The sequence below is a fragment of the Festucalex cinctus genome, chromosome 16 (assembly GCF_051991245.1).
Source record: "Festucalex cinctus isolate MCC-2025b chromosome 16, RoL_Fcin_1.0, whole genome shotgun sequence".
Classification (NCBI taxonomy): Eukaryota; Metazoa; Chordata; class Actinopteri; order Syngnathiformes; family Syngnathidae; genus Festucalex; species Festucalex cinctus.
In genome coordinates, this window is record NC_135426.1 from 16,275,001 (window position 1) to 16,288,422 (window position 13,422).

Below are 13,422 nucleotides of genomic sequence, written 5' to 3' on the forward strand. Positions count from 1 at the left end.
TGGCACATAGTTGGGAATTCCCACAGTGAAATTCCATTTGTGTTGTTTGCGTTAATGTGAGGGGGAAAAATAATAATCTTTCTTTATTTGGATTGTAGATGCATGAGATTGTTTATTGTGCAGTAACGTACTAGACAGACACATAGGATTGAAAGTCTCTCCATGAGCTGTACCACAGTGCAGCGAAGGGGTTAAGTCAAACCTATTTTTGAGAAAACAAAACAAAACAAACGCTTTAAAACAACAAAATAAGTGCAAGTAGAAAAGACAAATCAAATATCAGCTCCCTTTGTTGCATGAATAATGTAAATAGTATTATTCTGTGTTTTATATTTTAATGATATAGTTTGAAAACATTCGATACACTACATTGTTATAGATTCATTTGTTTAAGTTATCTTGAAACCAATTCATTAGACACACTAAAATGTACTAAATAGGAGTTTGCTAAAGTGTTAATATTATAGAATTTCATACAGCTTGTATTGTTAGTATGCAACATAGACTACAAAACATGCTGATTGGCTATCGCAACACAGTACAGGTGAGTTACTCACATTTTTTTCCTCCCCTAAGTTCCCCCGTGTCATGCTGATCCGAGACGGCAGGACCATGCTCGGCCGCGTGACACACTTTTTGGACTTGCGCTCCATTATCTTGGGAGACGTGCTGTAAAGAATAGCGATATGCGAGCCCTGCTTCAGGTGGCGCAAGCTACTGGCCAGGCAGGCCCGCAGCCAGGGCCCCGAGAGCCAGACCTGGCAACTCTGCGGCTGCAACGTGTGAAACGGCGCACACAAAGGAGCTCGCTCCATCTGTATGCAGCCGACATAGGCAGGCTTTTGTTGCAGCCGACAGGCGCATGACTGCTAGCATCTTAACCCCTGAGAGCCAGCGGCTCTCTTGCACCGCTTGCTCTCGCATGAACACTGCTGCAGACAGCACCAACACTTTCAGGTGGAGGGATGAAAAATGTTTCAAGAAGTGTAAATCAAATTTAATAAGTTAGCTAAATCATGTCAATGGTGAAAAAAAAATTGTTCCTTCCATTGTTTATTTCAAGCAAAGTGAAAGGGTCTTGTTTCATCAACTGGATGGGGGCCACATTTGAAACTTTAGGCATAATATCAAGTTCAGGCTTAAATAGCTGAACCAGGGAACAAAAAGCATGAAAACGATATTTAGTTTTTTAACCTTGTGCAGCAGTATTAATTGCAGGGTGTTTTCCACATTTTAGAGAAATAGTTTTTATTTTTAATGGATTTTAATGGGCAAATATTTGTCATCACAGTCTGAAATGTTGACAGAGTCCTACAAAGGTGCTAAAAACAAAAAGCTCAACATCTCACGAATCTTGTTAGCACGCTTCATTTTTCAGTTTGCTTCCTTAAGTAGAATATACATCCACAAACATTTTTTTTCTTTTTTTTTACAAATCAAACCACATAAAAAATACAATGGAAAAAGCTCTTTATTGTTGTCCGAAGAGGGAACCATTGCGCACATAAACGGATTCTGCAGTTTTCGGGTTATTGACATATTGATGAGCTGTGCGTTTGTGCGTAAGCCAGATGATTCCATACGCAATATGAAACCAAATAAATCTCATTCAGATACACAAACTCCATGGCTAGGAACAAGCTGTCACTTGTAGTCGACATTGCATGAAGGTCCCATTTGCTGCCTAGATTGAACATGGCTCCCTCCTTTCTCGTGTGGAGTGTGGCTGTATGCTCCCAATGGGGGCCGGGGGGTGCGCAGGGATCTGATCTGGGCCGAGCTAGGTCACGCAGGCCCCGTCCAGCCAGCGCTGTGACGTGGCATCGAGCTAGAAGCAACAGCAGGTCCGAATCCGTTTTAGAGGACGCACCCCACACACAGCGCGAGTGTACCAGAGGCTCTCACACCGGCTCGGATAAGGTCCACAAAAAGAAAGCTCTTGAAATGTTACCTGTGTTTTAAAGCTTTTATTGGAAAGGGGGTGCTTCAGCTTTATAATTGAAGTTTTGTTTTTTGTTTTTTTCAAATTGCCTCTTTGCTCTAAAGAGTCGTGTTATTGTTTGTTACAGCCTTGAGAGCACTTGACGTGCCGTGCAGGAAGCTTTTGTGCTCCAGCATTGCAGCATATTTGGATGGACTCCATCAAGATGCACCGTGAGTCTTCGTTTACTTTTTTGCACACGTTTAAATTACACAAGAGAAAACAGGCAAGATCAGTCTGGCCTCCCTGGATGAATATTCATGTCATAATATCAATTGAATTAAACGTCTATATTGCGAGTAGTATGAGAAGCAAGAGTTGTCAAAAGGAGAGAGGGAGTCTGATGGTTAAAAAGTAGGATGACGATTCCACTAAAGCACTGCCCTTCCTTAAATGAGGGCAGAGCTGCAAAAAAAGGGCCAAGCTGCGAGGATTTATCGCCCATTCGGCATTTTTATAAGCTACTAAAGGACACTTGTTCTTAGCAAGCACAGGCCCCGCCGGAGTCCCTCTCTCCTTTTTTCCAAACTTTGCTGCATGGGCTTGCGCTCGTCTCGCCTGCCGCAGAGAGAGGCTTGCTTCCCCGGAGGTGAGTGAGTGACTTCATGATTTACAAAGTAATGCGCTCCTTTTCAACAATACTGAAAAATTCAACACAAATTGTAGATATACATTTGAAACATTTTATTGTAAATATTTCCCAACATATCTTGAACAGCAAAGGCTCCAAGAAAAGTATTCGTATTTTCATCCACTTAAAGGTTGTCTACTTTTCCAGACCAACTGCATTTGTGAGACATAATATTGAGCAATTTAGCTCTGTAAACCTTTCAAAATGGTTGAGAGAATTTAGCCGACTAATTAGGCAGTTTGTGTCAAAAGTTAAAACAGCTCCTAAAATTATACAGCAGCAAAATGCAAAGCACACACTAATATCATAATTAAGAGGGTGTTTTACAAGAAAATCCTAAATGGCAACTTTCATTTGCAATTTATTCTTTTAAAATTATTAGTTTATTCTTTTCCAAACCTCTAATCATAAAGTTACTTTTTTGGTCATATGTAACTGGAAAACAGTTAAAAAAAAAAAAAAAAAGTTAAACTGATCAGTGACCAAAGTCACCATTTTGATAAAATATGTATTTCATAAAAAAGAACAAATACTTCAAAATGAGACTTTTAGCCCCATATATCAATGCAGTACTGTGACGTGCAATTTTTCTAGTGTTTGCGTATTTAAATCTGCTTGATTTGGGCTGTCCCTCTCAATGAATATATTGTAGTTTTTTCTTCCTACAATGACATTTATGCTTCCACAATTTGCAAACAGAATAATTAAAGTTATATTCATAATGTTTTTCAGACAATCTATTACAATCATGTAATAGCAGAAATACAATCTAAAATTGTCAAATGTATTTTGTAGCTTGAATTAATTTCAGTTTGGTTACAAATTGACTGAAGGAATTCACATTTTTTACCTTTGATTGTATTTGTATTTGTGTAGCGCATGTTGTTGATACTTGATGAGGCAAATTCGGTATGAGAGAAGCTGCGTCACTCAGGCCGCCATGTTGTCTGTTCATGTCCTCCATTTTGTGCTTCTGACTGTGAGAGCTCAGCGGCTTTCATCAAAGTTTTGGGCCTGGCTTGTATTAAAGTGAGGAAAACTTGGTTACTCGTGTTGTATTTTTATATCTTTTTAGGACATTTTATTAGGACCTGTCCGGTATAAATAAAAAAGGCAGACAATTTGACTTTTCCCCCGCCGATGCCAACCTCATGAAAACTTGCCTTAACAGGTAAACCTCCAGGGATTGGATCCTATTTGTGCCTCCTTTAGACTCTTAAAACAATTTGTTAGTGTTATCAGCAAGAGGTCGCAGGGAGCGTTAGTTTTATGGCTCTGCGGCGTTAGAGCGTGTGACCTAGAGCCCAATAGTGGCCGCTGAAGGTCACAGAGGTTAATAGAGGCTGATGTATGAGGCCCCTGAGTGACATCCCAAAGGAGACACGGCCCCTTAATCCTTATTAGGCCTCCGTGTTAGCGATCCTTACCTCTCAAAGCAAACAGCATGCTCTCTTTGCGTTGGGGGCCCCGGGCCTGCCCCTGGCATTCCACTTCTGACCCCGGGGTCATGCCCTTTGTTCAAAACCCTTCAGAGGTTGACCTTAGAGGTCTCGTTTGTAATAGAGAAGTTGTCGCGGCGCGTGCTGCCGAGGGGCCCCTCCGCGGACCACCTTGTAGACGGAGCCGGGCCCGAGCGCAGGAAGTGTATGGAATTCATGGGGATCCTATCACATTTGAGCAATTCATTAGGTTTGATGCGTTAGATCCACACTAACAAAATGGCTGCAAATGGAGGTGCTAATTTTGTCTTGCAAACTTAGCCATGTGGTTGCTATATTTTACAAATATTCGCAATCCTTTCGTGACCTTTTAAGTTTAGAAAATCACGGTCATCTTGCCAACTGGGTTGCTAACCAGACTCCCTTTAAAAAGTTTTTTTTTTGTGACGAGGGAATTTAATTCCCACGAAAAAACAAACAATTCGAGTTGAATCTTTTGCACGATGTCAGTTTAACAAGAGGAGAAATCAGACAATTGTACCGAATATTGGTCAAGATATGTTGCCTATTAATAAGTCACACAAGCAGCGATTTTAACCACAGCTTTGAAACTTTTGATCCAAGCTATGTGCTTCCAAGCAACAAATAATTTGCCGAGTTGGATGCGCCACGCCTGCATGAGAGAAAGCAGAGAGAGCTGAAAGGTGTTTGATTCGTAGTTTCGTACACTTTGACGCTTGGACACTTATAATGTCCATTTACATTTGACAGAAGGGATTTTTTTTTCTTTCACAAGAAAAAATAATTTTAGAATATTACATGTAAAGTAAAAATTTCTTATTTTGGTTAAAAAAAAATGCTCTTAATAAAGATAGTATCAGGGGGGAAAAGCAAATCCCAGGAGCGAAAAACAAAGGAAGAAACTTGTTTTTAAAAAGGACATTGTCTTTTTTTTCTGTAAATGAGAGAAGAAAAACCATTAAAATTGGCAAAAGAATTTGAAGTTTTTAAAGGCCATATTGCCTCAGCCCTAATTTGACACTTTTGTCATCATAATTACATTTTTAAAACACGCCACAACCTTTAACTGAATCACTGAGTCATTAGCTATTAATTAGCTTTGTAGTTGTGAAATTTGTAGGACTGTCAAAGTTAAAGCGTTAATAGATTAATTGATCACAGAAAAATGTCTCATTAATCACGTATTAACGCATATTAATCACACTATATTTTTTTGACCGCACTTGAGTCTTGAACGTAGCCGCGGATGGTTACATTGAAGGCTGCGCAGGTCAGTGATGAGGTCAATTTACGGCATTTCCTACGCCAGTTGTTCCAAAATGAACGGGGTGACTCCGGTTGGTGTGCTCGGTGGTAAATTTTGCTTTAAAAAACACCCCGACGGGACTTTAGATAAAACAAAAGTAATTTGCGTTTAATTAATTAATAATTGCAGTTGATATGATGCTGTTACGTTTTGAGCAATACACGCATGCATGCAATTGCGTACATGCATTTAATCAATGTTTGCAAATGACATTCAGATAATTAAATGTGTTAATGGAAAAATATTACGGTATTTTGTATTTATTTTATATTACGCAAATACGCAAGTAATTTAGCTGATTAATCGTGATTAATAAAAATTAAAAAGTGCGATTTATCAGATTAAAAATTTTAATCGTTTGACAGCACTAGAAATTTGACAATGAACTTCATTTTAAATGGTGTCTAATGTTAAATTTGCCTGTTGAATTGCATTTGTTTGCTTTAATGTGTAAATGTGATCATATATTTGAGTTGTTATTGATGATGGATGATTGCAAAAATTAAAATTCAATTGTTTACAATTTCATTGAGATGCTACGTTAGCACCGGCTCACTGAGGTAATCGTGCAAAGCAGTTAATAGTGGAGCGTCATCAATATTAGCATTACGCAGGCTGCAGCAGTTGGGGGGGCGAGGCCTGTGCAGAGGCTACAGTGTCAAAAGTTGCATCTGAGCCAAAGTTGGAGCTGTATCCTCAGGTGAACCCTCGGCGACGTACGGCAGAGGAACAGGCTCCGCTAAGTTTTTGGAATTCCTGCCACGTTAGACTGTAAACAAGTGTCAGGAACACAGTCTTGATCGGTGAGGGGGTGGGGGCCATGATAGTCTTTGCAACAACAAAAAATGCTGATCAATGCATTTGCCGACGCTATTGTTTGATTTCGGCACACATTTCATGCTGGTCGCTATTGGTTGAGCAAACGTGGCGAGATATGACGTCAGCAGCTTTCGACCGTTTGTGTTTTTCTCATCATGAGTGAACATGTGTCTCCACAAAGAAGCTTTGCTCGCCTCCCGAGTCGCCGGATTTTCTGTCACCCATGTTTACAGCTTGCGTGTGCGTGAGTGTGAGTGTGTGTGTGAGTGAGAAGATAGCAGAGTACGAGGGGCCTGAATTCTTCATTTTGAGATTGTGGAAAGCCGAGCAGAGTTGTATTCACTGCTTTGTGTGTGTGGGGGTGTGCGTGTGCGCGAGTGAAACGACGTTTGCAAGGAGCGAGCATAGACTGCCACTGAAGTGTGTGTGCTTTTGATGGGTTACTGTAAGCATGAAAATCAAGAGCAGCAACTAGCTGTGCTACATGATGTGTCGTGTTTCTCGACACTTTTTCCTTCCCCTCCCACCATCCGACCGGATCTTTTGTGCAACATCGAGGAGAGGAAAATGTTGCTGGTGCTTGAGTTGTGGGCTCTTTTTGGGAAAGAGAAACTGAAGGGGAGGGGACTGGCGTTGGTTTTTTGTTTTGTTTTTTTGCAGTGGTGGAATCTGGCGCAAAATGCTAAAGGGCATTTTGGTAGCTGAAAAAGGTTGGGTGGAATGTGGACATGGTGCGGATGACCTTGGCCAGGTGGCTACAAAGGTGTTCAAGACGGGTGACAGAGGAAGATAGCAGGCGTGTTATTTGGCGCAAAACACACAGACGATGCTCGATGCACATGGCCTGAATTTAATGCTTGCAGAGTTGGAGACAGAATCGGCTAGTCAGCGAGGTGCAAGGGGAAGGACACAACCAGTCCGTTTTGTCGTCCCGATATGTCTTCCCTCATTCGCACGCACTTCTGGCGAGGAAAGGCTGGCCTCGTCATGGTGGGCATATCAGACGCCATTTTCTCTCATGGCCAGGTGCTCGTTTGGCTTTAAGGGTGCCGTTGAACGAGTTATCAACATGTTTGTGGCGGAGAGACAAAAAAAATGACCTTGAATCAAGACGGCAGTCGTGATTGGCTGCCACTTCCTGTTGGGTAGTTGTTTGATGTTGCGAGCATCCTGCATGGTCTCAAACGTACACATTTGAAGTTATTCATTTGCAAGGCATGTTACAAAATCGGTTTAATTTATTGGCCTAATCATACATGAGTGCTTATACTCTCACACATGGCCCTCCCTCCTGTTGAGAGTATTGCAGCGGTGATGAAACGCGTACCCACTCCCACATGTTTCATCATCAGCTGAGCCCTTTCTCCTCCACTCACAGCTCCAACCCCGACTCCCCCCTCCCTCATCTCCTCGCCTGGCTCTTGCTTCTTTTTCTATCCATCGCCCTCCTCCTTCTCTTTTCTGCCTGGGTCCCAGCCACATGCGAGAGGGTAGACTAGGATAGCCGTGAGTGAGTGAGTGAGTGAGTGAGTGAGTGAGTGAGTGAGTGAGTGAGTGAGTGAGTGAGTGAGTGAGTGAGTGAGTGAGTGAGTGAGTGAGTGAGTGAGTGAGTGAGAGAGAGAGAGAGAGAGAGAGAGATGGGGGGAGAGAGGGGCGTCCCTCCACTGTGCTATTTCTACAGGCGGGCCCTCCCCTCGGTGCCAAAAGAGGGAGGGATATTTTACTGCTCGCAGTCCCAGGATTTTAACCCTGTGCCTGCTACCAAGCAACATGTGGCTTGCTTTCCTCCAATAATTCCGCACGGAAGACATTTTTGGGTATTCTTCAGCCACTCAAACTCTGTTTTTGTCGTGTCCGCCCTGCTTTTTTCGGCTGCTTCTGCTCGTGAGTGGATTTTTTGTCAAATATTTTGCCTTGCTCTTATCTGCCCTCCACCTTCCTCTTCCATCTCTCGACCTCTCCCTCTTTTTGGGTGTTGTGCCCCACCCTCTCTCTCTCTCTTTCTCCTCCTCTGTCTCGCTCGTCTCCAGTGAAAGCAGAGCAGGAGGGCGGAGTAGCCGACCAGGCTTTTTTTCTGGGACAGGTGCCAATTCTAAACAAAAGGCACAGAAAGCCATAAAGGAGCGAGATGGGGGAGAAAAAGTAGCATGTTTGAGGAACGGCTCGACCGTTGTCCTCGCGCACGACCTTTGCTTGAGTCCATTTCAAGGAGTCGCTGCCGAGCGAGCTCCCCAATCGCCTTTCCTCCTCGCTGTGCTCCCGTGAAGGCATTTGAGTTTGGAGCAAAGGGTGGGGAGGGCGGCGTGGTGTCGGGCTCGGGCAGGAGCAGCGCGAGGGAGGAGCTTCGCCTCCTCTGCTCCCTTTGCATTATTCATACGCCTGGGCCGCTGCTGCAATCTGACTGGTTGCCCGGCTTAGCATTGGGCCGACGTGCAGCGGCTCTGTTTGCTAACATTCCTCATTCAAAGCCTTGTTAACTGCCAGACGGGAGGAACACGCCACTCCATGGGAAAGCACATGGTCTCCCCCATCGTGGCGGGTCCTGACAGAACGAGGGACGTCCCCTTGTGAATATTGGAATTGCTTTAGCCAGGTTCTACCGCATGCTTGGAGGCGGTCTGGACCAAGGTGGTCAGAAACCAGACAGGGGGTCCGACAGATGGTCACTCACACACATGCATACAGGCCACTGGACTTTTCCGACAGTCCGGACGGGATGTTCGTTGGCACGCTCCTGACTGAACCCGACTTGCTTCTCTGCCTCTCGTCCACAGAGCGGATATGCGGACGAGCTGCAATGTGGTGAGCCAGACACCCGCCACAGTCAACGGTAGAGATCTCTCAGCGTTAAACCTCACTGGGTAAGTCAGAGAGTGTGTGTGAGCAAATGAAGCTTCAAGGTTTTTATGTGCAAAAGTGTGAAAAGCACAAAGAGAATGTTGGATCCGATTCCCGCGTCTGCTTGCTTCTTGACCTTTCGGAGATGTAAGCCCGGGGCAAACGTGGCATTGGCTACGAGACTTGAGACCAAATCGAGCTCATCTCCATTTGGTGTATCCCGACTTTCAGTTGAAGCTGCACATTTGATGTGCTGAAAAGAGACGAGGTTACAGGAAGCAGAGGAGTGCTGGGCCCGCCCGGGTCCAGGCAGGGCCTGCTGCACAAGGCCGAGCCACACCATAACGCTCCATCTCTGCCGCTTTGCCAGCCTGACTGACTGACTTCTCCTTTTTCAGTCATCCAAAAACAACTAGATTGGCTTGCTGCGTTCAAAACTGTCTGCGGTTGTGATTAAGACTGAACATTAAAAAAGGGTTCATCAGTGACACGTGGCCACACGTAGCTTTATGAAGCTTCGACAAGCCTGAGGGACAAATTATAATTTTATTTTATTTATTTTTTAAATCTTAAAACATTTTTTTCTTTTGCACTAAGGTACATTACTTCCTTTTTCTTTTGCCAATTTCTTTAAAAATTATGTAAGTCTGTCTACCCTAAAATGGGTGCGCTGTTTAACTGGAAGCTTTTAGAATTCTTATGTTGCAATATTAGCGTTAGCATTGGACCCACAACACCCCTGAAAGAGGAATATCACAATTACACACAAAAAAAAAAATATATATATGCCATTAAAAATGTCGAGAATGGACAGTGATGACAAGATAGAAGTGGAGGCAGTGTGAGTCATCACACCTCCTACCTACTTGTCATCTGCCACTCGTTACACTATGAGCGCGCCACCATCTCTGTCGCCCCGACAGGAAAGCAAAAAAAATTGTGTGTGATACGTCTGAACCCCTCCTCCCCTCAGAGAATGCTTGAATGCATGAGGCTTGCCACTCACGCACATTTTTCATTGTGCTTTGACATTCTTTTACTGTCCACGTGATTTTGTATGATTTACAAGTGTGTGTGTGTGTGTTTTATTATATATATATATATATATATATATATATATATATATATATATATATATATATATATATATATAATTACATTATATTAAAGGCTCTGAAATTCATTTTCAAAAAACTTAAGATTGAAAAGGTCAAATAAATGTGCAAATGATATATGATTGTTTTACCTTCCAAAAAATAAATCTGATAGAAAATATTGACATATGAGTTGAAAGTGAGGGAAAGACACACACGCACAAACAGCCAGTGAGTGCAAATTGCCATTTGATGGTGTTCACCCCACAATGACGCCCTGGCTTGGCCAGATGAAATGAATGAGGTTCCCACGCCTCTCGCAAGGAGTGCAGGCCAAAGCACAGCCTCCTTCTCGCACTATTCACACGCACAATGGGACACTGGCCTTTACCACACACACACACACACGCACACAGAAGTTGGGCCATGTTGAGCATGCAAAGTTCAAATTAAAGCCGGCGTCATATTGATTTTTTTCTATAATAAATACACACTTTCAGTCTCACACCATTTGTTTGTCTTAATGTGGTGAGAAGCCTTTGGGGTGTGTGTGCGTGTGTGTGTGTGTGTGTGTGTGTGGTGGGGGGAGGGGGTGGGAGGTATTGATTTTTTTATTTCATTTAAATTATTTGCTGCTGTAGTTTTCCATTTTAAATAAAACTGTATTTTTTTGTGTTTTGTTAATTGCTACCTTCAAGAGTCTTCATTTTCCAGAGGCTTTATATTTAGTGTGTGTGGGTGTGTGTGTGTGTGTGTGTCCTTGTGTGTATGCATATGCATATTATCGTATAGAAATACATCTATCTAAACTAAAAACAGCAATTTTTAAAACCTTTTAAATGGGATAATATTAATTTGTTAGACTGTAACTCTAATAGTGTTTGACATTATGTGGTTCTTTTTTTAATTTATTAGATTATTTAATGAAATACAGTGTATATTTGTTTTTTAAAAATATTTGTACAATTACTTCATTGCTATTTATTAGACAGTATTTACTGTGTGTGTTTTAATTCAAATGAACCCACCTTACTGAATAGATTATGTGAGTCTATTTGCTCTTTTTGTTTTGTAATAATATACCAAGTCATTTCTGCATTCAATATTTTTGGAACTAAAGTCTAATTAGAGACCATTTTCAAGAATCTGAATGTTAAAAGCCAAACGCCGCAAAGTGAGTGTGTGCTTTTTAATCAGAAATGGTCCATTAAAGTTGGTTTTCGTTTCTTGCCAGTCAGTGATGACATCGTGTTGAAAGTGAGTAGCAGTATTCTTGAGCTAGTGATAGTGTACACTCAAGGAGATCCAAATGAGCTACATGGGGGGGGTGTTGGGGTGTGTGGGTGTGTGTGTGGGGGTGTGTGTGTGTATGGGGGGCGGGGGTAATCTTGTCTGTCGGTATTGGGTGTGTGCGTGTATGCGCGTGTGCCAATATGACCACATGAAGCTGACTTGTTGTCGTTGCCTTTCATTTGCAGGCTGAGTGTATTTCCTGGGCTAACCTCAAGTTCAAGGTTAGTTGCCCCCCCCCAAAAAAAATCATTTAATATCCTTAATTTAATATCCTTTAGAATGAGGGATGTGATTAGCTCTGGATCGCCATGTAGTCGAATCCCTTCTGTCCGGTTTCCTCTTTCAGAACCCCGAAGACTCCCGCTTTGCTTCGAGTCGGGCGAAAACGAGCAGACCTGTCCAAAGCTCCTCGAGGATGTTGTGTGTCGAGTCGTCGAAATGGGTACGTCCCTGAGATCATCTCAAACAAAAGCAACCAGCACAGGGAAAATGAGGGAAGCAAAGCCTCAAGTGGGCCTAAAGGTCAAATGAAGATGAGAGGGGAACGAGTGCATGAGGGCACACCGGCTTGGTCCCGGAACTGCACAAAGGCCTTATTGTGACGGATCCCTCTTCTTGGGCCTCACATGCTTGGGAGGACCCCTGCTGGCGGCGTTGATCAACTGCAGCCCAGCCCAGTGCAAAGCTTCATCTCAAATGGTTGCAGCAATCTCTGGTAACAGCTTAACGCAGCTTTGCAGTTTATGATGCGCGTGCTCGCCAAACAGGGGACTGTTTTTCTTCTCCTCTCATTAGTGACGTTTACTCGATGTGCTTTTGTCTTCTCACCTTTATTTTGGATCCTGCGTCCAAACCCAGGAAGACTTGGATATATGATAGCAGCATATAAAAAGTCAGAAGTAAGAGTTTTTATTTTATGTGGCCCCGTGCGAACATGTGCTGAGTCAGTATACTTTACAGGCCTGGACATTTAGTAGTACTGGTTAAGTGAACAGTAGCTTCATTAAAAAGAAAAAAACCACGATTGTGGTTAGAATTGAGGGCACTGAGTCACATCTCCCCTCTGCCACAATAGCCTGAAAGTATCTGAAACGCGCTTTGAGTTTACGCAAGAGAAGTGAGTCAAACAAGCATGATTATTCACAATTTCAAGGATGCATGTTTTTGGAATGTGAGAGATCCAAAGCGAAAGCTGCAGTATATCACAATTTTGTTTGAAAAGGGCTGCCAGTATGATGCAGTGCATGTAGCAGTATCTCCTTTTCTTTCTGGCGTCTAGCGAGAGCCTGTAGCGTTGTTACCTGACCCTCGGCTGTAAGGTGAGAGCCAAGTGAAAGTGTGACACTCTCCTCCTGCCTTGTGTCCTTCAGGCCGAGCGAGAGAGCGAGCGGCAGACACACGTGCGGCACGAGCACCAGGACAAGAGCACAGTTGCAGTGTAAGTTGCAAAAATGTTGCCCTTTATTTCGATGTTGGCTCGGGTGGGCAGCCAGCCAGCTGTGAGACGTGAGCGCCACCTTGAGGAAGAGTTCAACGGTCCTTTGGGGTGAGGTAGTAGGTTGTATAGTTTTCGGGTCCTTCCCAAACTGTCAGGTGACTATACAACTTACTGTCTTTCCTGAAGCGACTGTCAAGGCAGCGACCTCATCAAGTATTCTCATATGAACTTCAACTGATGCTTTCAACCTCACGGCCCGCTGATTCATGGTGTTCGTACAGGGTGAGGTAGTAGGTTGTGTGGTTTCAGGGTTGTGATTTTACCCCATCAGGAGCTAACTATACAACCTACTGCCTTCCCTGGAGGGCAGCAATTCGTCTCAGGAGTCTGACGTCGTCCTGCTTCAAACACGTCAAAAAGTTTCATGTCACAGATCGCACCCGTGGTGAGTTTTATTCAATATTCATATTTGCACTCTCAAATTTGTGTCATAAGTGTTCGTACCGTATTGTTTTATTCAAAGACTAATAAAGGCTGAAAACCAAATTTGTCTCATTTGTTT

At 43.1% G+C, this 13,422-nt stretch overlaps 1 protein-coding gene and 1 long non-coding RNA gene across 3 annotated transcripts in view; both read left to right on the plus strand.

The window, feature by feature from the left end:
* LOC144004097 (uncharacterized) overlaps positions 1–12,860 on the plus strand; it is a 22,144-nt gene extending 9,284 nt beyond the window's left edge. The window contains exons 3-7 of one of the 2 annotated variants that reach the window (XR_013279201.1): positions 2,070–2,154; positions 8,972–9,058; positions 11,608–11,643; positions 11,769–12,137; positions 12,793–12,860. Coding sequence is in view for 1 of the 2 variants with exons in the window: in XM_077501048.1 (XP_077357174.1) it covers positions 2,070–2,154; positions 8,972–9,058; positions 11,608–11,643; positions 11,769–12,024 (464 nt within the window). In the remaining variant the exon portion in view is untranslated. The other variant, XM_077501048.1, reaches the window with a different exon arrangement.
* Positions 12,861–12,870: 10 nt separating this feature from the next.
* LOC144004102 (uncharacterized) lies at positions 12,871–13,406 on the plus strand. The gene is made up of 2 exons (XR_013279204.1): positions 12,871–12,968; positions 13,047–13,406. It is a non-coding gene; the product is annotated as an uncharacterized LOC144004102 (long non-coding RNA).
* Positions 13,407–13,422: the final 16 nt, after the last annotated feature.